Raw genomic sequence first — 26,744 nt, 5'->3', positions numbered from 1 at the left:
ACCTGGCGACCTCCGAACCCACGCTCCCTACTGAGGGTCTTTTGTTCAGAGAACCATTTTTGAAGGAAATCAACAAGTCTGTGGGACTGTTTTCCTCCCTTGATTGGGGACAAAACAATCTGAAAAGTCTTCCAAAGGAAGGTTTCAGTCGGGATGGGAAAGGTAATAGGGTCCGCTTTCCCAGCCAGGCTTATCAAAGATCACAACATCGAGGCTCCTTTCAGTCAGACAGACAGTCCTTTACTGCAACAGTTGTCCAACCTACCCCGTTTTTTTCCCTAGCGGGGAAGACCGTGCCGTGCCAGAGGACAACCAGGATTCTCCAGACCAAGAGCTTCTTCTGGTAAGTCAAATTCCTCCTTATTTTTCCCAAATATCATTAGGAGGCAGATTACTACATTTTTTTTTTCAAAATTGGACTGCAATTTCTTCAAATTGTTGGATTCTAAAGACTGTTTTAGGTTTCCACATAGACTTTGTGTCACCTCCAATCCAGTGGAGCCTTCCCCATCCCACTCATTTTTGCTCAGAAGATCAATCACTAATAGATCTAGAAATCAGGTAACTATGTTCCAAGAAAGCTATAATCCAAGTTCCTCTACACTCATCCAGCTTTCTCAGCAACCTCTTTCTTGTAAAAAAAAACTGCTTTCCATGTCCCTATCCAATCTATCCCTATTGGGAAACACCCTCTAGTTTGTAAGCTACTTAAGGGTATCTGTTTTCAAAGACCTCCCCTTCTCAAATACCAGTCTACTTGGGATGTCAACTCTCTACTAGAATTACTTTCATCTTTGGATGACAACAATCGTCTGTCCTTAAAACATTTATCCTTTAAACTTACCGTTTTATTATGCCTAATATCCATCAAAAGGGTGTCAGATATCAGAGCCTTGGACATATCTCATAGATCATACTCACCTCAAGGTGTCCATTTTACAATCTTCAGACAAACAAAAAGTAATCTACACTTGGTCTTTTACCCTACTTTTCCTCAGAATGAAAAATTATGTGTGGTGCGTTGCCTTCGATCATACGAAACTAAGACTAAATCCCTTCATTCTCCATCTTCTTCCCAACTTCTTATATCTTACTGCAAACCACATTTGCCTGTTTCTTCCCCCCACTCTAGCTAGATGGGTGAGACAAACAATGACCCTAGCTGGCATCGACGTTTCCTCATTTGGAGCCCATTCAACTCGAGGAGCGGTTTCTACCAAACTCATATAATCTGATTATCTGGTGTTTTTTTTAACCGACCTTCTCAAAGCGGACATTCTATTTCAGACCTGACCCTCACATATCCATGTCTCTAGTATAGATGTTAAAAAATGTATAATGAGTTTATTATCTTATGTTTATGATGTTGAGCTTTAAACTCACATAATGAGATGCCTCGTGTCCTGATATAAAATTTGAGATTTTCCTAGCTGCTTGTGCAGAAAAATATCAATGTTTATAAGGACACGAGGCGATCATGTTAACCCATCCCTATATTTTCTGTTCTTATCTTTTAGCCTTCCAGTAACAAATAGATACCCCCACATCGGCTGTTCTTCCCTCAGATACCTCGATGAATGACTCCCCACCTTCTGGATTTATTCTATCTTCAACCCTATCAGCTTTACCTCTATCTACAAGAACTGTTTCCTGTTGTTACCCTACTTGTTCACTACAAGTTTCTGATGTTATCTCTGCTGTTCCTGATTTCAGCGATTATTCATAGAGACTTCTCCATTGGATGTTATATATCTGTTTGCTAATGAAAGTGGGCGGAGTTTGCACCTGTGGACCTGATATTACCTGTACTCTGCCCTCATTGGTTATTGCATATACAGCATTCTAGGTTGTACCTAGTCAAGTTTTTTCGTGATTACTATTGTTTTGTCTTTAGCTGCTGCAGTTCAGTATAAAGAAAGTTACACATAATGCTCGCCTCGTGTCCTTATTAGCATCCATATTTTCCTGCACAAGCAGCCAGGAAAATCTGAAATTTCTGTCTTCATTTACATTGGGAAACTGGCGTAAATTAAGTTAAATGTGGTGGGCACGCTGGTCCAGCCCCCTCCCCACCCTCATTATGTTCCCTTTTGGAAAGTGGCAAGGGAGGCATACAAAACCGCCAACACAAGGTTTGCAATGTTTTAACACCACAAAAATTGTGTAGGGAGATAAGTCTCCACTTTCCAACTGAAGCAGCGTATGTGTGGTCCAGAAGTCAGTTTCTGAATTTAGAGCCTTGTGGGAATAAATAAAGAAAACCCCACTTTCTGTCCATGCCCCCCAAAACTAAAATCTCTGCTGAATCCGTCCTAGTCTACAGAGGAAATCTAAAAACAAAGCTGCAAAGCAGCTGAAAAAGGCCATGTCAGTGTATGTCAATTCCAATAGTTCGTGTGAAAACTGGAATATTTGATTTGGATAGTCACATAAAAAACATCAAACATTTAAAATGTGTGGTTCTCTAGGATGACCAAAAAACAGAAGCTTACACTTTTTCCAAAATTCTGTACTTTATTTGACTTTTGGATCAAAATTAATCACAACCACACTCTGTATTTTACATTTATTTTACGAATCTCACAAAGGCCATATTCTCTCTTAGCCCCTTTCCATGTCATAAAATGTATTTCTAGAAAGATGTGCAGCAAAGGAAATCATCACATACAACTGAATGGTTTTCCAGAAGTAAAGTAAAATTTGTATGCCAATAACCATACTTTCTGGTAGGTAGTAAAATTTAATCTCTCTGAGAGGAAATTAAGAAATCAAACATTCATTTATTATTACATTTATTTGTCAGAAGGAAAATAAATTTTACATGCATGTTTAATGCCACTAATATATTTTATGATATACAGGTGCTGCTTCTCAATAAATTAGAATATCGAAAAGTTTATAGATTTTGGTAATTCAATTCAAAAAGTGAAACTCATATATTATATCGATCCATTACACACACAGAGTGATTTCAGGTGTTTATATCTTAATGTGGATGATTATGGCTTACAGCTAATGAAAACCCAAAAGTCAGTAACTCATAAAATTAGAAATCTATATTGTAGTCTTACGGACGGTATCATATTCAAATAAGCTACTTAACACAAAACACCTGCAAAGGTTTCCTAAGCATTCAAATGGTCCCTCAGTCTGGTTCAGTAGGGTACATAATCATAGGGGAAACTGCTGACTTGACCGTTGCCCAGAAGACAGTCACTGCCACCCTCCACAAGAAGGGTAAGCCTCAAAAGGTTATTGCTAAAGAAGCTGGCTGTTCACAGAGTGCTGTATCCAGGCATATTAATGTAAAGCTCAGTGGAAGGAAAAAGTGTGCTAAAAAAAAGGTATACACGCAATAGTGATTACCACAGCCTTGAAAGTTAAGAAAAAGCTCTCAAGAATTTTGGGGAGATTTTTTAAGGAGTGGACTGCGGTTGGAGTTAGTGCTTCAAGAGCCACCACAGACAGGCATATCCAGGACATTCCCTGTGTCAAGCCACTCATGACCCAGAGACAACATCAGAAGTGTCATATCTGGGTCAAGGGGAAATAGGATCGGACTGTTGCTCAGTGCTCCAAAGTCCTATTTTGAGATGAAAGTAAATTTTGCAGTTCATTTGAAAATCAAGGTCCTAGAGACTGAAGGAAGAGTGGAGAGGCACACAGTCGAAGTTGCTTGAGGTCCAGTGTGAAGTTTCCATAGTCAGTGATGGTTTGGGGAGCCATTTTATCTGCTGATGTTGGTCAACTGTATTATATCAAGTCCAAAGTCAGCGCAGCCGTCAACCAGGAAATTTTAGAGCACTTCCTGCTTCCCTCTGCTGATAAGCTTTATGGAGATGCTGATTTCATTTTTCAACAGGACATGGTACCTGCCCAAACTGCCAAAAGTACCCATACCTGGTTTAATAACCAGGTATCACTGTAGTTGATTGGCCAGCAAACTCACCTGACCTAAACTTGTCAAGAGGAAGATAAGAGATAGTAGTCCCAACAATGCAGACGAGCTGAAGGACACTATCAACTTGGGCTTTGATAAAACCTCAGCAGTGCCACAGGCTGATCGCCTCCATGCAGTAATTCAAAGAAGCCCCTACCAAGTATTAAGTGCATATACTGTACATACTTTTCAGTAGGCCAACATTTCTGTATTAAATCATTTTTTAATTGGTCTTATATAATATTTTAATTTTCTGAGATGCTGAATTTTGAGCTTTCATTAGCTTTAAGCCATAATCATCTACATTGAAAGAAATAAACGGTTGAAATAGATCACTCTGTGTGTAATGAATCTATATAATATATGAGTTTCACTTTTTGAATTACTGAAATAAATTAAATTAAAGGGGTTGTCTGAACCCGGACATATACCCATGTTCACCCCTAGGCCCCTCTGACATGAGCATCAGAGCATTTTATGCTCCGATGCTCTCCCTTTGCACTGCACTGGAATGCGCAGGGCAAGGGCTGGTTGTTTATATTTTTTACACTGCTAGGCAGAATTTTTCTTTTTTCTGGACAACTTATCCAAAATCAAGGACAGACAAAAAAATTTACGGACAAATTGGAAAACCGTAATGCCCTAAAGATGAACCCGGACATTGCCTTCAATTTTTTCGATTATATTTTAATTTATGTATACTATAGGGATTTTATGAAGGTACAAAATCTTTTAGGCAATCCAGTAAAAGAACCATAATGCCCAGATTGGATAATCTGTTTTTGTTAAAAGCATTTCCTGAATATAAGCAGATCACAGGGTGTTCTGCTATTATTACACCCAGCAATCAGTTGTAATCGGTGGAGGAACCTGACAGCAAGTGGTAAACTGTTACGCACCACAACTGGGTAAAATAAGCATTATACAGTTTTCATTGAAAGCAGCGATTTGTCAATAAACAAGTTTGGGCCTCCACAGTGAGAAATATTACTTATAACTAATCTTCCCTTTAGGTAATAGCGTCTGTCATCTATTTTACTCATGTAAAACTGCTCAAATCACACTGTAGGTCGCAAACATAGTTCACAAATGGTACCTTTTATTGCCTTGTCTGCTGCTCTGATGGTCCAAAAATGAACTTTGAGGCCATATTCACATGAGCTTGCAAGTGTAAGCAGTGTACCAGGGATGGCTCCCCAGGATACAGCGAAGTCACAAACGAGGAAAGAAACTCCAACACCAGCTTTTGCCAAAACAGAATTTTACTAACACGTGGTAATAAATAAACACAACCACAAATGCTGGGAACATAAATACATTTACATACACCCAGCCCAAAGGCTGAGACCCCTGTGTTGCACAGCACGGCACCCTCTGATGGATGGCAGCAAAAATTTGGAGGTAATTTACCTACTGGTGGGCACAACTAAAACTGCCTCGCCGTACCTATTATTACCCTAAAGCAAACACAAACAATTGTTTGGGTGCTTAGTACAGGCTAGCCTGCGGTGCAACGCAACAGTTTACAATCTTACCGTGGTCTATAGTATTCCCCCTCCCATGACTAGTTCGGTAGCACGTGCCTGAATATTGCTCCTGAGCAAAACGCTGAACTGGATTGAGTTCGTGGGGGGTGTTTATCAGCTCTCAAATGTGCAATGCCCCTTTAAGTAATGGAGTCCTTGTAGTGCCAGTAGCAACACATTAGGCCTGACACAAAGCCGAGACCCTAACTAACTAACTACAGGCCTGGTCTCAGTCTCTAGGCGGCAACACTGCATTGAGGTGCGTGCACGATGTTACCGACCCGGGTCTGCTTTGCATCCTCTGGTGACTCTGAACAGCACAAATGTCTCTCCAAGAAGCATGTACCGCAGTGTATATAGCTTTGTTCCTCTGCTCTCATCAGTGTTCCTGGCAGCGATCTGCCTTCCTCTGGACAGGATCTGGGTTTTGGACAATGAACAAATTCACTCAGCTGCAGCTGTGGTCACTGAGGGGTCATCTCACTCCTGGATCCATCAAATTCTCTGTTCACACACAGCTCCTCAGTTTCAGCTAGCTTCTAAGATGGATGCTGCTTCTTCTAGCAAGTTCTCAAAACTCCACCTCTTTGGAATATACAAATATCTGCAGTCTATTAGCTGTGTTTAAGAAACAGCGGCATCTTGTGGCCAAAAAGCAGAATATCAGTCCTGATCATTTAACTTAATCCACACACAAACAGTGTTCAAACAATGAAAGCTGTTTCTCAATCTCACACAAGTGCCCAGTGAAGTTGTCTATTGCTGCAAGTGTCTGGGCCCCCAGGCGCTACTCAGAAATACTTGTCTGGCTACAAGCCAGCATAGTATCCTCTTAACTTCACTGTCCTCTGCGCCTGAAATAACTATGCCTGCCTTAAATGCCGTACTGGCCCATGCACAATCCCTTCATTGATGCTGCTGCCCACAGTTGGTATTGTGCAGCACATGTCCGGGCACATCAGTGATGTGCGCAGGAACAGGATTTCAGTAGCAGAGGACAATGATTCCAGAGCAGCAGACAAGGCAATAAAGGGTACCATTTGTGAACTGTGTATGCAACCTACTGTATGATTTTAACACTTTTACATGAGTAAAATAAATGACAGACTCTGTTTAATAATAGTTGTTGAACACCAGACAACCCCATCAAATTATATATTGTTAGTCAAGTCATCCATCACAGCACTGCAATATGGTTGCTACAAGAATTTGTCATGGTTGATTCACTGAAACTGCTTAAGAAGGGACTGGATGCCTTTCATGATTATAAAATATTTAAGGTTACTGGTATAAAGTAACAATGAATAGGTCTGTGTTTAATTTGAAGGAAGGATATATAATGCATCATACTTCATACTGTGTCAACTGTGCTCATTCTGACATTAGAAATAAAAAAAATAAGTGTCTCAAAAACATGGCTGCAACTGAGAAAATTCCTAATTTATGTTATATTCTAGCTACCTTTCTGCACAAGCCAATTTATAGTCTGTGCTCAACTATACAACCACCTTACAGATACTAAAATGATGCAGACAGTTCATATTTTGTTATATGAATGATCTCAGAAATTTGTTAAACAAACTCCACATCAGACATACTGTATGTGCTCGACATTTTTATATTTACTTTGTTTTTGTTCTTTAAAATATATATGCTTACGCTTTATCTTTAAGAAACGAAAAAAAGAAAGTAGGTACATTTCTGAAAACTTAACTTTCCCATAAGAGTTAGGTCAGGTTCACATACAGCATTTGCAGCTGGGTTGCCACTCACTTTTTTCTTCTTTATTAGATCCAAATGAGAGAAAAAAATATAAATATTTTATTTGTCCCGTCTTTTGAATCCAATTATAGTTTTTGCCAAGATTTTTATTTATTTTGGTTTCATTGTTAAAGAGATATTTATGTATCCTCAAAACCAAGACAATGTTTTGTTATCTTTTCCTGCATTTGTAAGGTCCATTCAATGAATAGCTTCGTAATTAATTTTATAAGATACCCATTGAGCATCTCATAGGCATGCATAGAGAAACTGACATCAGGCCCACAGTGAAGAGGCTGCTTGATTTAGAGAGTCAAACTATGCTCACATGGTATAACTGAGGAAACCAAATGGAGGCTGATTATTAAGGAAGGAAGCGATCAGCAACTATTTACCGGATAGACATTACAACCAACAGAAAAGAAAAGATGAACGTTGTTCCTGGGGTGCTTCTTTAAAATACAATTAATCATCGAGCACTACAGTGGATACTGTGGTATTATTTATCTCACTAGTAATAGAGGCTGACGTTGCTGGAGCACTTTTGTCATTAGTGGCAGCTTTGCCACCAACAATTTCTTCAGTGTTTCTCTCTGGTTTTATTAGAATTATATATCCTTTAGGGACATAAATGCAACCAAGTAAACCAAAACTTGATGCTAAAATAGCAAAAATTTCAACAGCTACTTTGAATTTTCCTCTTGTGCTCAAATAAGCTGGAACAAAGGATATCCAAACAATGAAGAAGACCAACATGCCAAATGTGATAAATTTTGCCTCATTAAAATTGTCTGGGAGCTTTCGAGCTACAAAAGCAGTTATAAAGCAAAGAATAGCAAGGAAGACATCAAACCCAAACATGGAGCATAAGAATTCAATGGAACCTTCATTACACTCAAGAATTATCTTGATATTTTGGGACTCCATGTTTTTGTAAACCCATGGAGGTATCAGAATTAGGTAAGCTGTACATATCCCAACTTCGATTGTTAAGCCAGTAATGGCAACAATTATTTGATATAAAGGCTTAAAGTTTATCTGACTAGTCTTTTCAGCCATTTTTGATTTGGCAGCTCTCTTTGCTAACATCAAAACAATAGTTTTGCCAAGTATGCAGGAAAGACACAAAGAAAACCCTAAGGCTACAGTAGTTTGACGGGCCATACATGACCACTCCTCAGGTTTTCCCACAAAAAGTATTGAAGTCATAAAAGTACAAACCAGTGAGACTTGAATAAGAAAGCTCAAGCTGCGGTTATTTGCCTTTACCAAGGCAGTTTCTCTATACATGATGTAGATAATGGTGAAGGCAATAACCAGAGAAGCACCAAACACAGCAAGAAATATCAATGTTATTCCCAAAGCTTCATCGGTAGCAAGGAATTCCACTTCTTTCAGTACACACTCATTCCTGTATGCATTAGACCAGAAATCCGCTGGACATGATATGCATTCTCTTGCATCTGAAAAACAGTAAAAGCAATGAGTTAACCTCTTCAGGATGTAAATTTCTCCTCTTTTAAGACAGATACCTCATAAAATAGTTACTAATTAATAGTGTTGCGTGAGGATGCTCGGCCGAACACCAGTTCATCGAAGTCAGTGTATTTAAATCTAATTTAGCCTCTATTTCTATGCAGAAGATCTCTGTACAGTGAAATCTAATTTAGCCTGTATTACAGAAAAGTTTCTGCTGGGATTCAAACTCACAGCCTTCCGCATTAGAGGCAAGGCACTTAACCACTCAGCTATAATAGCTGCATAGCTAGTTATTTTAATAAAAAAATAATATGAGACTTCTACTGTACTGAGACCTATACAGTAGAAGTCTCCTATTTTTTTTTTTTTTTTTTGCGCCATGCTATGCAGCTATATAAGTGTAGTGGTTAAAGTTCTGGGCTGAGATGCAGAAGCTGTGAGTTAAAATACCATTGCAAACTTTTTAAGAAATAGAGGTTAAATTAGATATATATTTTTTATATTTATTCAGTAATTGTAAAAAATGTATGGCACAAAATAAATGTATATATATATATATATATATATATATATATATATATAATCATACTTCTGATATATATGAATGCATAATATGTTAGAGGCTACTACTAATGTTTTAGCCATAATATATTTATATATATTGTAATATATTATATATTTATATTATGACTAAAAACACTTTGGTGCTCGATCAACACTACTAATTAACATTTACCATATGTCTAATTAATGCTGACATCATTTTGTACATTGTATTTTATAGGAGGTTAGAAGGCTTCAAATTTTAGAAGCAATTTTTCAAATTTTCAAGAAAGTTTCCAAAACCAGCTTTTTAAAGGGCCAATTGAGTTGTGAACTGACATTGAAGGGCTTACATAATAGAAACCACCCATAAATGACCCGATTTTTATAAATTTTGTTAAAATTTTAGGTGTACCCCAAAAAATAAAACAAAATGAAGGTAAAATTAAAAAATATATATTTTTGCAGATTTTCAATTTTTGCAGATTTTTTTTATTATAATCCATTTTTCCTGTGACATAGCAAGGGTTAACACAAAACAAACCTCAATATTTTTTACCCTGATACTGAAGTTTACAGAAACGCCACATATGTGCTCATATACTGCTTTATGGGTTTAGAAGTAAAGAAGCACTATATGGATTTTGCATAGCAGATTTAGCTCGAAAGGTTTTTGGGTGCCACGTTGCTTTGAAAAAAAAACTGAAATACCCCTACATTGTAAACCTCCAAAAAAGCAACCCTATTTTTGAAACAACACCCCTCCCAAGGAATTTTTCAAGGGTTATAGTGAGCACTTCAGGCATTTCATAATATTTAGAAAAAATTGGCAGCAAAATTGATGAAAAAGGCCCAAATCTTTCATTTTTACAAGGGGTAAAAGGAGAAAATGCACCATAAAATTTGTTACTCATTTTTTCCTGAATACGGCAACACCCCATATGTGTTAGTAAGGTGCTGCATGGGCACACAGCAGGGTTCAGAAGGTAAGGGGGGCTATATGTTTTTTTAAGGGCAGGTCTTGCTGGAATGGATTTGGGACTATGTTACATTTGAAGAGATCCTGAGATACCCCTACAGTCTAAACTCCACAAAAAGTAACTCCATTTTGGGGATTAAATTTTTCTAGTGATATAGACAGCACTTTGACCTAACAGGTGTTTCATATAATTTAGAAAAGTTGGCTATAAAAATGAAAAATTATTTTTTTTTACAATAAAATGTCACTTGAGACTCAATTTTTTTATTTTCACAAGGGGTACCAGGAGAAAATCACCACACAACTTGTTACTCATTTTCTCCTGAATACTGTAACACCCCATATGTAGTCATAAACTGCTGTATGGGCACAGAAAGGAAGGAGTTTTGTATGTTTTTAGAAGATTTGGAACGGTTTTTAGGTTCCATGTCACATTTGAGGGGTTCCTGGGGTACCTCTACAGTGGAAACCTCCAATAAGACCCCATTTTGGAAACTGCACTCCTCAAGCAATTTTTTAAGGAGTGTAGTGAGCATTCTAATTGGAGTGGCTGTGATTGCCGGAGCACCATGTGACCATGCATGCATAAATGCTGGATTACATGGGGCGCCGCAATTCTGTTCTGACTAGTGTAGGGACAAGACGCTGCTGCAGGCAGAGAGAGTGTTAGGCCTTTATTATATTTTAAAAGTGTGCAGGTGACCGACGGTGACGTCAGGGGCGTAGCTATAGGGGGTGCAGAGGTAGCAGTCGCTACCAGGCCCAGGAGCCTGAGGGGGCCCAAAGACCCTTGTGCCACATAAGACACCGGTATTATAGAAAGTGCATGCTGGTCATGTAACACCTCTGGCTGGAGGGAGGGGGTTAGGTTAAGAATTTGGCATGTTTACCTCAGGCAGCAGGAAGGCTATGTGCTCCCCTGTCCCTTGCCAACAAGCACTGAGAGACGGGGGGCCCAAGCTGAACTCCTGCACCAGGACCCATGAGCTTTTAGCTACGTCCCTGGGTGACGTGTTGGCATTTTTTTAGTTGCAATCCTACTCATTTGCACCAGGGTCAAGGAAATATAATAGTAAATCAGTCTGTTAATTGTGTGAGTGCGACATACCTATTTTTTTTGGGAAAAAACCTTTACTTGCCACTGTTACAGGGAAATATAATAATAAAACAACCTGTTAAATGGGTCAGTGAGACCTACCTATTTTTTGGGGGGTGAAAAAGCCTTTACTTGCCACTGTCACAGAGATATATAATAGTTATTCAGCCGGTTATTTGGGTCAGTGTGACCTACCTATTTATGGTGTTTAAAACACTGTACTTGTCACCGTCACAGGGATACATAATAGTTATTAACCAGTTAATTGGGTCAGTGAGACCTACCTTTTTTTGGGGGGGTGAAAAAGCCTTTACTTGCCACTGTCACAGAGATATATAATAGTTATTCAGCCGGTTATTTGGGTCAGTGTGACCTACCTATTTATGGTGTTTAAAACACTGTACTTGTCACCGTCACAGGGATACATAATAGTTATTAACCAGTTAATTGGGTCAGTGAGACCTACCTATTTTTTGGATTGAAAAAACACTGTACTTGCCACAGTCACAGGGATATATAATAGTTATTCAGCCGGCTAATTGGTTTGTGAGACCTACCTATTTTATTGTTGGAAAAACACTTTTTCCCCCCAGTGTGCCCCTGCGTCCTATGGGGCAAATACTAATGAAGCGCTTCCATTATGGAAGTGCTTCATTAGTACCGAATGACTGGGAAGGCTCTGTACACACCACTTCCTGGTCCTCGGCTATCGGCTGTGCAGGGCTGCGCACAGCATGAGGGCGCTCTGTGACCTCACACTGTGCACCGCGAAACACAGCCGACAGCAGGATGAAGAGGATCGCAATGGTGAGGAGTGGTGGCGTCCAGGAGCAGGAGAGGTAAGTGAGTTTATTTTATTTTATTTGCGCTGGGGGCTGATGGCTGACATATGGGGGGTGATAGATGGTTGAAGGTTGGGGGGTTGATCTGAGGCATTGGGGGTCTGATCTGAGGTCTGATTGACATTGGGGGTCTGATTGGGGCTGCAAGCTGTGGTCTGATTAACATTGGCGGTCTGATTGCTGGTCTGACCTAAGGTGTAATGGAAAATATTTTTTTCTTATTGTTCTCATCTAAAATCTAGGTGCGTCTTATGGGCCGGTGCGTCTAATAGGGCGAAAAATACGGTATAATAATTATTCAGCTAATTAATTGGGTCTGTGTGGCCTACTATTTTTGGTGCTTAAAGCACTGTACTTCCTGGTTAAGGTGATATCTAATCAGAACCCAAAAAATGAAATAGTCAGCATTCACTCAGCCAAGGTTTTAATTACTGAAAAGCAGGAGAAAATAAAGGGAGCTTTTTTAAAAACACTTTTTGGAAATATATAAAACTAGTAATAATATTTCGGATGAAATGATGGATACCTATTTGGACTCCATCACTTTCCCGGTTCTTACTGAAATACAGATCGAATCCCTTGAAGTAGAATTTTCACTCCAGGAGTTAGAGGCCGCAATAAAGGCATGATCGTGAAACTCCTCCCCTGGATCAGATGGCTTTCCATACGAGTTTTATCACAAGTACCGTGAGGTAATTTTTCTGCGTCTTCTGATGCTAATTGCTGAGTCATTGGAGGATGGTAGCCTACCCGAGTCAATGACAGAAGCGGTAATTATATTAACACTGAAAAAGGGGAAAGATCCCTTAGATATGGGGTCATATAGACTAATATCGCTTCTGAATACAGATGTTAAGCTCCTATCAAGGATATTGGCCACAAGGCTCTCCAGAGTTATTTTATTATACATCCCGATTAGAATTGGTTTATGCCTAATAAAGGTACTCATCATAACCTTCATTGACTCTTTGCGAACATACAGTCCTCCAGGGGGAGTTCCCGCTCCATCCTGTCATTGGATGCCTTTAAGGTGTTCGATAGGGTGGAGTGGAAATTCCTATGGAAGGTGTTGGGAAGGGTGGGATTCGGTACGAGGTTTATAAGTATGGTTAGGCTTTTGTATAAGTCCCCTATTGTGAGACTGAATCTTAATGGCAGTCTGACCTAGAGTTTTATGTTGACTAGAGGTCCACTTTCTCCATTATTGTTTGACATCTATATTGAGCCTTTGGCACTTAGTGTTAGGCAAGATACAAGGATTGAGGGGTTTGGAGTATTGGGACGAGAGGATCGGATTTTTTTATATGCGGATGATATGTTATTTTTTATATACTTTTATATATTTTATATATACATACTAATACAACCCTCCCAAGAATTATTTGTACAGTAAAATTTTTGGGGGAAGTCTCTGGCTTAGATATTAACTGGTCAAAAACTACCCTTATGTTATTGGATAGTCTTGAGTTTCTAAGCAAGGGGTCTTTGATGATGTTAAAAGTTGTTGATTCTTTTGAATATCTGGGCATGATGATATCACCTAGGATCGAGGATTTAACCCAGCTTATCTTGATTCCATTGATAAGTAAATTGAGATAAAAAGTTACGATATGGCTTTGACTACTCCTATCTAGAGCTGACAAAATATTTTTGGTTAAGATGGTAATTTTACCCCAACTTCTCTATATTCTCAGGAATTCCCCAATTTGGATCGAGGATACGTTTTTCAAACTCCTTGAGAGGATGATTAACGATTTACTTTGGGGGGAAAAAGCGAGTGAAGTTAAAATTGGACTATGTCTATAAGCCGTTGGAGCAGGGAGGGTTAAATCTTCCCTACTTCAAGGGCTATTTTATAGCTGGGCACTTATGGTTATACTGTGAATGGGAGCAAAGTGGTCTCTTTAAGACTTTGGTAAAGCAATCTCCATATGATAACATGTTTACTCTGTTGGAATCTGGGCGATTAATCAATGTTGAACAAGAGTACAGAGTTACTGGAAAGCGGGAAAGCTATTTTCTAGATCTTGGACCACTATTAGAAGATGGTTGGGATAAAGGAATCTCTTCTGTGCATTCCTTTTTGGCACAATTTTTTTACAGGATTTCGATAAATTAGCTAGGGATGGGTTTTGGCAAAAAAGTTATATTTTGCATGTTTCACAGGTGGTGAAGAGTGGAGAGATACTCCCTTTCTCCTGTTTAGCACAAATGGGGAATTTAGGTAATTTAAGCTGGATCAGGTATTTTCAGATACGTTCAGCACTTTCTAGTGTAAAAAAAAATTCACTGTTGGAGATAGACACTTCTTCACCTTTGAAGTATGTGATAGGGAGTCTAGGTCAGAAGGGCAAGATTTCCCAATTATATAAATTGTTAGTTAAGGCACTATTTAATAAGGATGTCAAGGCTTAGGGAATTGATCGCCCAATGGTTACGTTAGAGGAATGGGTAAATATATTTGGTTATTTAAAGGGGTTGTCGGGGTTCAGAACCCGGACATACCCATAATTTGACCCAGGCAGAACCCTTGATGTTAGCATCGGAACATCTCATGCTCCCATGCGCTCCTTTGCCCTGCGCTTGATCACGGAGGGCAAGGGCTCTTTTGTTTACAATAACACACTGCCGGATGTGGTCGCTGATGGTGCTGCGCCTTCGACAGGGGATTGGCCAGCACGTAACACAGAGAGAAGAGGCAGTGGTGTGACCCACAGACACAGATTGTGAATCCAGACTTTCGGCCCACCTATTACGGTGCTTTGATGCCATGTGGTGGATCATGCTGGTGGTGGTGAGTTTCCTAGTGTTCACGCCCCTTCTCATTTTTGTATGGCATAGGTTGCAAATTACAATTCTTTTTTCGTCTGCACTTTCCTCAAAAAGCGCCAGACAGGGGAACACCTACCCCTTGGCAAGGGAGATTTCTGCAAGGGTGTGGTCTAGGGAACAGTTGCGGGGCTGTTTGGTGTTGCCTGCCTTCTCCCTTTTGCCACCCCACTGCCTCTTACAGCCTGTTGCAGTGCTGCGGATCCCTCCCCCTCTGTACTGTTGTCTTTGCTCAACTTGCCACCTTCCCAGGTTGGGTCAGTGACTTCATCGTCCACCACCTCCTCTTCCACTTCCTCACTCTGCTCATCCTCCTGACTTGTTGACCTAACAACAACCTAAGTTATTGACAACTGTGTCTCATCCTCATCATCAACCTCTTGAGACACTAATTGCCGTTGACTTATTGGCAACTGTGTCTCATCATCATCATCCACCTCGTGAAACACTAATTGCCGTTCCCCAACGTCATCTTCTTGTGATTATGGATGCTGAAGCGTTTGGGAATCAGGGCACAAGATTTCCTGCGGGCTTCTCGAGAGGCCCAAATGAAGGAATGGCGCTGAAAGGATCTCTTTGGAATATTCGATTGTGGGTTCACTTGTTTGGCAAGACTCTCCATGGTGGGAGGAAGGAGGATCCGGGTGAGGATTGTATTGACCAGACTCTTGGCTACTGAGACTGGACTTGGTGGAAAACAGGGTGGTGCTTAACCGACTGGAAGCATTATCTGCTGCAAGCCAACTGACCACCTGGTATCACTAGTCTGATTTGGAGGGCGTTTTCCTGCACACCGCCCTGCAAACTGGGACATGAAGCTAGGTATCGTGGATGATTATTTTTCTTGTGCTCTGGCAGTAGGCACAGTTTCAAGTTTTTCAACTTAAAAAATATATAAATTTCCCTCTGTACACTATCTTTCCCTTCTTCAGCACAGCTCTCCCTGACTAACACTGAGCCAAACATGTGTGTTCCGGCTAGCCAATCACTGTAATGCAAGTAACCAACATGGCTACGGCATTACAGTGAAGGGCAGGCAGTACCTACCTGCACATTTATTGGCTGCGTAGCAGGCAACAAACATGCGGGGAGGAGACTCGAGCATAGCGTTCGAGCACATGCGGTATTCAGCCAAACACCGCCATGTGCCGAGCTTCGAGATGCTCGAGCCGAACTGGTGTTCGGCCAAGCATGCTCGATCAATACTACTCCCTATCCATTTCCTGCACTTATAAATCATTTTTTCAGTTTCTTTGTTCGCAATGAGGTTTTTCCTATTGCTGTCCCTAGCGCCTTCTCACATCTGTCTCTGCACTCAGAACGCTGGAAAATGGCAGAATCTAAAATGGCTGCCGTATTTATAGGGCTGTGACATCACTTGGCTTCCTGGCTGCTGATTGGCTGCATGCATGCATGTCAATCTGGGTGATACTGCCTTCCCAGAGTTCCTTGCCCCATGTCCTCAGTCCTCACACGTGTAGCTGCCATTTTTAGGAAAAATTGCGATTCGTTACTATGAAGCGTGAGGAAATTCTCATTTGTTGCAAGAACACTGTACTTACTACAAATTGGTGTGGTATTAAAAAGCAGGAAGTGCTCAACCCCATATGCAGTGGTGCATCTATACTGGGGGGGCAGATCCTGCACTTGTGGTCCGTTGCTAATGGCAATCCCCAGCAAAAATGCATACAATGGAGGATGCCTGCAGCAGACCACAAGTACCACAATGGACATCCTACACAGGATAGCAATTGTGTGGATGTGATAAGCAATCAAAATAACATAACAAAAACAAAGACAGGTGCACTATGCGGCTGCTTATGTGCACCATCGCCCATCCTCACAAAGGTCTGACGGGAGGGGTGTACCCTCTGCATTCACGCTCCACTGCCATGACTGCTGGAAGTGATTGGGTTAAGGAGCAGCAGTAGCTCCGTCAGCAGGTCTAGAGTCTCTAATGAGCACATTTCTTCACCCTCCAACTAAAGAAACCAGCCAGCAGCAGGGCATGGAGCAGAATCTGAACAGCAGGTGTTTGCATACTTGGACTGCACCCTGTCACCCCAGGTTCAAGACCCCTTAGACTACTGGTCAGTCAAACTAGAATTGTGGTTGTAACTGGCTGATTTTCCCTGGGAAAGCTTTCCTGCCTGGCCAGTAGTGTGACATCAGAGCGGTTTTTAGTGCAGCGGGAGACATAGTTACCACAAACTTGCCTTTCAACACAAAATGTAGAGGGATTAACCTTTATAAAGATGAATCAGGCATGGATCAGCCAGGATTTCCACACACTGGTGCCTGATGTATCATACTAGATGATTCTGACAGTAATGTTTTGACTGCAGTGTGCTGCCACAGCAGAACATTGTGAAATATGGCCTGTTACTTCTGGCCATGTGCTTCAGCCACTATTCTGATGCTGCCACCCGCCTGATGCTACACACCTGTTGCCTCTGCAGCCATCTTCTACTACTACCACCATTTTGTGCTGCTACTCTGCTACTGCCATTGCTATTGCCATCCCCTTCCCCACTCTGTGACTGAGCCACTATGTTGATTCCTCATTCTGTTGCCACCCTCACCACTTTGTGACTGAGCCACTATGTTGACTCCTCATGTTGTTGCCACTCTGTTCTGGGGCTACTAGTGTCCCTCTTTGGCCTTGTTGACATCACTGTTTATTTTATCCTTCTTATGTGTCAGAAGAACCGAAAAATGGAAAACACTGTGGATCTTGTCTTTGGAGCATCTGTAAAGCTCCGATCACATGGTATTTTAGGTCCAAATCACAGAAGACATGCAAATATTTCCATCACATTTCATCTCTGTTTTGGACCCATTCCTGTTTTTGCCTTACCAATACTGATCAATTACTGACCAAATACTGACCTTGTGAAGATGCTCAATAGACAGGATCCATTTTTTGGGGGGGTTGTTCTTCTGATGGAGCAGAAGAAGGGAAAAACAGTGACGTCAACACAAACTTATTGCTGACAGGTGATGGCCAGTTCGCATTGTTTGCCCGTGAACACATGCGGGCTGCCATCTTTTCTCACAAGTCTGGCGAGGCACAGGTAAGCCCTTATCTGTGCCTGTGCAGAGAGCCGGTCTGAAACAGATGCGGTCACCGGTAGCAGGCAGTTCCGAGAACAGCCCAATGAAGGCCCCTGGCGGCTGTTCTCGTAATTGCCTGCTCTTGGTGACCGCATTTGTTTCAGACCGGCTCGCGGCACAGGCACGGGTAAGGGCTTACCTGTGCCTCGCTGAACTTGTGAGTTACGATAGCAGCCACTCACTCCAGGTGTCTTAGTCAGCTGACCCCAGTGACGCAGATACGCCTTGAGTTACGTGGGACTCCATCTTCTGCACCACGTGGGACGCAACCAGAGACGCCGAGCAAGCTGCAAGACACGTGCACACCAACATTCCCCAGGACCGGACCACCGTCAGCATACAACGCCGATAGTCACCTCTCGGGACACACCACAAATGGGGTAAGACTGTTCCAGCTTCCACACACAGCTGACTTAATTTATCTGGACATAGCAAGGGACTTTATTACTATCTGACATAATCTGATTTTATTATCAATATTTTTATTGGATATCCGGATACGTACGTCAGTGCCAATTGTGTATACAGAACCACACACTGTGCACTTTGACGTATATTCTAGAGACATACTAGACAAACTGATCACCTGTACTAGTATCTATTACTATATACCAGAATATTGCATTTTATTCTATAGGAGATACATTGCGTATTGAGGTATACGTTATCAGAATACCTTGACGCCATCCATCTGGAACCACTCGCATATACCTGTTGTGGTATACATATCTATATTTTTATTTCTAAATAAATAATTTATTATTATATGCAACTTATCCATTCATATGTGTGCCTAGACATTTGAGTGCCCTCCAACTTACTTATCCATTGTATAAAACCTGCCTGTCATACTGACGCACAGTAACTTTTTCACTACCAGAAAGGACTAGCCATGCATGTTGCTGCAATGCACAGTGATGTACACCAAGATACGCTCTCCCTCCAGGCCAGGATATTGTTGATTTAACACTCTTCATGACAAATGAATTTGGAACGAAGCAAATTTCTTGGGGAAATTCAGCAAAGCATCCAAATCAAATTTTAAAAAAAATTGTTCATCTTTAGTCTAAGCAATATTGTGTTTAGACAAAATTATCTGAAGATTTCCACAAAACTGATGTAATAACTGATGCCTAGATTGTGGACTGTGTTCCTGGCGATAACCCTGTTCATATGCAGTTTTAACACATATGGAGGTCTTTGAGTGGGATTGCCCTTTCAGAATCCCATTCTTTAAGGCTACTTTCACACTAGCGTTCGGGGCTCCGCTTGTGAGTTCCGTTTGAAGGCTCTCACAAGCGGCCCCGAACGCATCTGTACTGCCCTAATGCATTCTGAGTGGATGCGGATCCGCTCAGAATGCATCAGTCTGGCAGAGTTTGGCCTCCGCTCCGCTCAGCAGGCGGACACCTGAATGCTGCTTGCAGCGTTCGGGTGTCCGCCTGGCCGTGCGGAGGCAAACGGATCCGTCCAGACTTACAATGTAAGTCAATGGGGAGGGATCCGTTTGAAGTTTACACAATATGGCTCAATTTTCAAACGGATCCGTCCCCCATTGACTTTCAATGAAAAGTCTGGACGGATCCGTCTGAGCTACTTTCACACTTAGATTTTTTTCTAAAATATAATGCAGACGGATCCGTTCTGAACGGATCCCATCGTCTGCATTATATGAGCGGATCCGTCTGTGCAGACCCCAGACGGATCCGCTCTGAACGCAAGTGTGAAAGTAGCCTAAGTCATATCAAAGAACTAATATTTACAGTAAGATTCCACTTTGGTGGACTCAAGCATCTACAGTGTATATATGACCACCATAAGCCTTTTTAAAGGACCCCATCTATGAAAAAAAAAAAATTATAATCAGCTTATCAGTTCCACTATATACTATGCATACTGGTCATGTTCTTTGAGAGGACCACCTCTCTAAAACACGATTTTTATGCAATTATTTTGGGTACTGATCTCAAAGAGGCTTCACTGTACTACAATGTCAAGCTGGCAGCAGTTTTCCCCAGAGTTATGAGTAGTGATGAGCGGCAGGGGCAATATTCGAATTCACGATATTTAGCAAATATTTGGGCGAATATTCATCATAAATTCACGAATTCAAGAATTCGCCATTATTTTCTTGATTGCGAAAATCGGCAAAGTAATATGTGCATATTACGCGTGCAATACAGGCGTGGGTCACTTTTGCTACATTTTTCAAGCTGCTAGAAGTTTCCTGAGACTGGAGGAAATGGTTGGCACGGCAGAACATTACAATAGCTTTATATGCAGATAGAGTGCTCCAATATATTTGTGATTGCAAAATCAACACTAATGATTTGAATATTTTGGCGCAATACATGCAACTTCACATTTTATCAGGTCTGACTACTTATTACTGATTGGTGCACTAAGTATTGTTGTGACATCACAGCACTATGTCTGTAGCATTTATGTATGGACAGCAGAACCTATCGCACTACCTAACACCCTGCACTGGAACCAGCTACACTATATCAGGATATAACCTACACTGACTATCTCCCACTAACTATCTGTAATATATATATATATATATATATATGTGTATAAGCTAACTAACTATCTAATGTAATGACACTGCTCTCTCTCTCTCAGAACTGCAAAAAACTACAGAAAATGGCTGCTGGGGAGGTTCTTATATAGTAAGGGGTAGGCAACTTTCCTATTGGTTGCTAGGGATGTTGCTAAGACATTGCAGCCTTCTCATTGGCCCACAAGCAAGAAGCAGGGAGGGATCATGGGTTAAGATGAAAAAAAATCTAGAATATTTGTGAATATGAATATATAGCACTATATTCTAAATCTTCACAAATTCTCAAAGTGCCGATATTCAAATATTCGCGCCCAACACTAGTTATGAGAAAACCCTTCTATTTTTAACAGTAATACACATAACATTTAAAAAATTATTTTACCAGTTTCATTGGTAATTTCTCCATCTGCACATGAAATACAGTCGAAGCAGCACACTGGTTCTCCTTGCCTAATGCCTTTTCTTGTACCTGGAATACAGCTGTTACTGCAAACCGATACTGGAGACTAGAGTAAAGATGAAAAACATATAATTAAAATAAATAATAAATGTTATTAATATTAGAAATTATGCCATTTTATATTTCAGCTGTATTATGTTTAATTGGTATTAGATTATGTAACAGTTTACTGTTATGTAGATATATCAAAACTTCAGATGTAAATAGATATTACGGTAACCCCTTAAGTCCCAGAGGATTTTTTACATTTCATTCCCTGCCTTTGTAGAGCCGTAATGTTTCTATTTTTCTATTTATGTAGCCATATAAGGGCTTGTTTGTTGTGGGACAAGTTGTAATTTCTAATGTCACCATTTAATATTGCATACGATGTAGTGGGAGCTGGAAAAAATTCCAAATAGAGTGGAATTTGAAAAAAAAATGCAATTTCATAACAATTTTACAGGTTTTGTTTTTATGGCGTTATCTATACAGTAAAACTGACCTGTTATCTTCATTCTCTGGGTCAGTATATTTACCACACTAAAATAGTTTTTCTTATGTTTTAAAGGCTATTTACACCTTCGGGGGAATTTTTTTAGGATTGCATTTTACTTATTTTGGGCTAAAATCATTTTTTTCAATTGGTCTTTATTAAAATGTGAATCCCTTGTCTCTGTACAGGGCTGATATTCTTTAGAAGCCGGATCTTTTCACCTTCTTCCGTCAGGCAGCTCAGCTGATCCCTTATCCATGATCTCTGACCTCCTAAACAATCATTATAGCTCAATTCTTATCTTACTGATAAGAATGTGTCTTAAATAAGTGTTTTTAACCTTTTAGTAATTTTGAGATATGGGTTAGCACAAAGTGAAAGTATGATTCACACAGCTCCTCTGTATAGGTAATCCGTAGCTGATCTGTTGGGGTCCAACACCTGGGACCCCCGCCAATCAGCTGTTTTAGAAGGTAGTGGCGCTCCTGTGAGCGCTGTAGCCAGAGGTGTAGCTAAAGGCTCATGGGCCCTGGTGCAAGATTTCAGCTTGGGCCCCCATTCCCTCAGTGCTTTGTGACAAGGGAGGCAAGCATTGAAAAATTGAAATGGCACCCCCCAACCCCCCTCATGCCAAATTCTTGACCTAACCCTTCCCTGCAGCCAGAGTTGTAACTTGACCAGCATGCACTTTCCATAATACCAGTGTCTTATTATGTGGCACAAGGGTCTTAGGACCCCCTCAGGCTCCTGGGCCCGGTAGCGACTGCTACCTCTGCACCCCCTATAGCTACGCCCCTGGCTGTAGCCTTCTCCCAGCTTTTCTTAGGCCGAGTGATGACACTTTTAGATGTCACGTGGCCTAGGAGCAGCTCAAGTGAGTGGGGCTGAGTGTGACACCAAGCACAGCCACTATACAATGGATGGCACTGTCTTTGTAAGCAGCACACACAGGAGGATAGGTCATCAGTTAAAAAATACTGGAAAACCCTCTTAACCTTAGATCCTCTGTCACCTGGTTCCAGCATACCCTAATAGTCACATAGCCAGGTAGGGTGCGTGCCATCACGTCACTGCATGTCTGCATGCACACTGGGGGTGTGGCAGAAGCAGTGCTCAGAAGGCATAACCCAGCCTCCGAGTGCTCTAGTTGCTCATTTAAATATTTATAAAAGTTGCTTTTACAGCTAAAACGGACCTCAGAGAAGGGAATGAAAGGTATGTTTTTGTATCAGTGTTAAGAGCCCTACCTAACTATATGACTATTAGGGTATGCTGTAACCAGGTGACAGAGCCTCGTTAATGGAAAGGCTGAATATTTTTAATAAAGACCAAATAAAAAAAATATCATATTTAGCCCAAAATGACTAAATGCAATCATAAAAAATAAGTATATGCAATCATAAAAAAATGACCCCCAAGGTGTACATAGCCTTTAAAACTGAAGAAAAGATTCTTTTTTTTTCTTTTCATCATATTCTGAACCTCATAACTTTTTTACAGATATGTCCAGGGAGCTGTTCGAGGGCTCGTTTTTTGTCAGATGATTTGTAGTTTCTATCAATACTATTTTGTGTCTATGACAATTCCTAATATTTATTTTTTATTATTGATTTTTTATTTTTATTTTAAATATGGGGAAAGGGGAGTGATTCGAATTTAAAGTATAACAAGCAATGATTAGATTGCCTTTTTATATTTACTAATGGATTTTGATCTATTAAAGAAAAAACAATTCAGTCTATTCCAATGCAGTGCTGTCACCTGCAGGCCTGTATTGGGATATTTCTGTGATAGGCATCGTAGTCTCCAGCAGGCTTCAGCCTGTTATTACAAGGTTCCCCGATCTCAAAGAGGGGATGCTGTTACTGGCTCCTGCATTTTCACCACTCAGATGCCGTGGTCACAACTGACTGTGGCACCTGAGGGGACAAATGTTTGTGATCAGCGTTATCACTGATCGCAGACATTAGCTCAGATACTTGGCGGTTATGGCATATTTAAATTGACTACTTCTGCCATACATGTATGGCACTGGTAGTAAAGCGGTTATTATCTTTTTCCATAAGTCCTCTGGGAACTTTTAATGCTGCTTCCTAGAAGTCTGTTACTTGTTGTTTATAGCCCATATGTGTTGTATCTGAAATTAGCACTTTATTCCATGAACTATACCATGACTTCCTCCTCATCGGTTTAGTAATAAGTAGTATATTGTATTAGTAGTATAGTAGTACGTACCAGTCTGTTTGGGGTGTTCCAGAATATTGAGCTGTTGTCTATTTTAAGTTCAACACTTGCTCCTGCTCCAGTTACTTTATAATGTCCCATTTGTACAAAAGATAGTGTCTGATTGTCATGCCACTGCCAATTTAAAATGTCATAATATCCGTCTACATCACCTGAATCATCAAACTTGATGTATTCTTTAGTGTCAAGTGTGAATTTCGTATTCTTCAAATAGTACATAAGCTGTCGAAAAATATAAAGAAATCATACTAATATAGCACAAGAACAACCCGTCTCCTAAATGTAAATCTACATATGTTTCTAGGTTTGAAAATGCAAAGACTGATTAAAGAAGCATTTATGACAAATCAACCGAATATGACTCAACTGAGTATTCCTATATCAGACATCTTATCATATCCCCAAAAGCTACAATATGCAGTTGATACATCAACAGTGGAATGCATAAAACCACATGTGTAGGGCCAGGAGACATTGTCAAGTCTAGATTAATAACATGCTTCTTCTTAAAGGATGCCTGTCAGGTTTTCATTAAAAAAAATCAACTTTAGCATATGTTACTTCTGCAGCAGTATTATGCATAAAGCAATCTTTAGTTTCTTCACTTACCACTGTTTTCCTTGAGTTTTTCCCTTAGTTTCGGCTGTTTAAACATTTACAATATAAGGACGTTCTCAAGATGGCTCCTCTGAAAGTTCTCTGAGGGCAGAACCAGGGGCTTAACTACCATAGCGGCAGACCATGCGATTGCTATGGGGCCCAGGGCAAGAGGGGGCCCAGTTTTAGGCCTCATTCAAACATACGTGGATTTGCACGGACCACGGTCTGTGAAAACCCGGCCTGTTGTCCTGCTGAGTGCAGGAGTGCACGGCGTCATTGGTTGCTATGACTCTGTGCGCTTCGTGCCGCCGCTGTACAGTAGCAACCAATAAGCCTGTGCGCTCCTGCACTCAGCAGGACGGGTTTTCACGGACCGTGGTCCGTGAAAATCCACATATGTGTGAATGAGGCCTTAGTTGGTATCATCCCTTCTTCTACTGGAAGTGAAAACTTGGTCAGGACTCTACCCTGTAAAGGAACAACTTTTAGCAAATGAGGCAGTGGAAAAATGGCTCAATGGTCATTGAAACAGGTTTAGGCAGAAACCCTTCTGTCCTGTGTGGGGGCCTGGTTTGATCCTTGCTATAGGGCCCTTACTTCTCTTTGTGCCCCAATGCCAAAACTGCTTTCCCTTACTTCACATACACACTTGCTGTAGCCAGCAGCTCCTTGCCAGCCAATCAGATTGGATTACTGAGAGACACGCCCCCTCACTCTGAAGCCTAATGCAGGCATGCACATGCAATGTGGCGGACCGCCCCTCTGTCTTCCTAGCTGGAGGTAGATGAGCCATAGCAACAGTCTTTCAAGGGAGCAGTGGAAAGGAAGACATTTATGAAGGCTGTTATTATAAGGTAATTACAGATCTTTTGACAATCATTGACAGACTAACTCAGGTATACATGCCTAGCGCTAATAAACTAGCAAATAAAATAAAAATGACAGTTCCCCTTTAAGTTACTGCTTTGTGTTCTGCCCTTTAGGTCCAACACTCCTTACTGCTACAACGCTGATACTCTTGACAACTTGTAGTTTGGCATTTTTACAGTTTTTCTCTGTATTTGGAATGCTCGCTAAAGGGAGTTTATACTGATCAAAATTCAGCTTTATTCGTCTCACATTCACTTCAGTATTTAAACATATAGGAGGTCATTTATTAAGACCGGCGTTTAATAACCCCAATATCTGGTGGTGGATTCGCCGAAGTTACGAAGAGGTCTCTACATTACTTCGGCGTATCCATTGCCAGTCCAAATGTATACCTTGCCTGCTTACATTTAGACAATTTTCTACACCTAAAACAGGCATAGAAAATTATGAATGAGACGAACCTGTCGGCCCGTCCTTTTCCACGCCCACACCTCAAACACTTTTTTAGACCTCCTGTGAGCAGGGCAAAGTCGCTGATTACAGCGTAAATAACCTTTGAGCCACAATCTGCACCAGAAAGGTCTTCATACCCTTTCATTTTTTTCACATTTAGTTATGTTAGAGCCTTGTGCTAAAATAAAAAGAGTTACAAAATTTTCCCATCCTTCTGAGCTCAATACCCGATAAAGTGAAAACTGAATGTTAGAAATCTTTGCTAATTTATTGAAAAGGAAAAAATAAATGATTGCATTGACAGAAGTATTCAGACCCTTTACTCAGGGCTTAGTTAAAGCATCTTTGGTAGCGATTATAGCCTCCAGTCTGCTTGGGTATGATTCCACAAGGTTTGTACATCTGGATTTGGGGATTTTTTGCCATTCTTCTCTGCAGATCCTCTCAGGCTCTGTCAGGTTGGATGGGGACTATCTGTGGACAGCCATTTTCAGATTTCACCAAAGATATTTGATTGGGTTCAAATCAGGATTTGGGCTGGACCACGTGTTGGAAGTGCAGTATCCCAGAGCAGGGGGTACAGTATCTGCAAATGGCTTGTTCTTTAATGTAATGTTATTAAATATTATGTGATGTATTATATTGCTATGTCATGTATTACAACCAATATTGCCATGTAAGGATGGCACAACCATGTTTAATAATTCTGGCTCAGCCTTTGCAGGTTGCTAGGTGATGGCTGGCTCTACCCTTAGCTCTAGTCAGATCTAGGGACAGTTCAGAGATCAAGGAAGCAAAGTCCATTGCTCACTCTTCTCAGGCCCAAGAAAGCAACAGAGACTAGGCAGAAAGAAAAGGAGAGAAAGATAAAGGAGAGAATTTGATCATTTGTAATCTGCATGGCCAAGCATAGGAGTCAGCAAGGTAATCTGCTAATACAGCAAATGAGATTTTGATGCAAGTGAGA

At 40.7% G+C, this 26,744-nt stretch overlaps 1 protein-coding gene across 1 annotated transcript in view; it reads right to left on the bottom strand.

The window, feature by feature from the left end:
- Window positions 1-7,692: 7,692 nt before the first annotated feature.
- Window positions 7,693-26,744, bottom strand: part of LOC122936110 (vomeronasal type-2 receptor 1-like) — a 103,830-nt gene continuing 84,778 nt past the window's right edge. Inside the window, exons 4-6 of the mRNA XM_044292128.1 lie at window positions 23,846-24,076; window positions 21,058-21,181; window positions 7,693-8,690 (exon numbers count right to left, since the gene is read on the bottom strand). Coding sequence (XP_044148063.1) covers window positions 7,693-8,690; window positions 21,058-21,181; window positions 23,846-24,076 — 1,353 coding nt within the window. The remainder of the gene's footprint in view (window positions 8,691-21,057; window positions 21,182-23,845; window positions 24,077-26,744) is intronic.

This window comes from Bufo gargarizans, chromosome 4 (assembly GCF_014858855.1).
Source record: "Bufo gargarizans isolate SCDJY-AF-19 chromosome 4, ASM1485885v1, whole genome shotgun sequence".
In the NCBI taxonomy this organism is placed as follows: Eukaryota; Metazoa; Chordata; class Amphibia; order Anura; family Bufonidae; genus Bufo; species Bufo gargarizans.
This window is presented reverse-complemented; position numbering and strand designations above follow the sequence as displayed.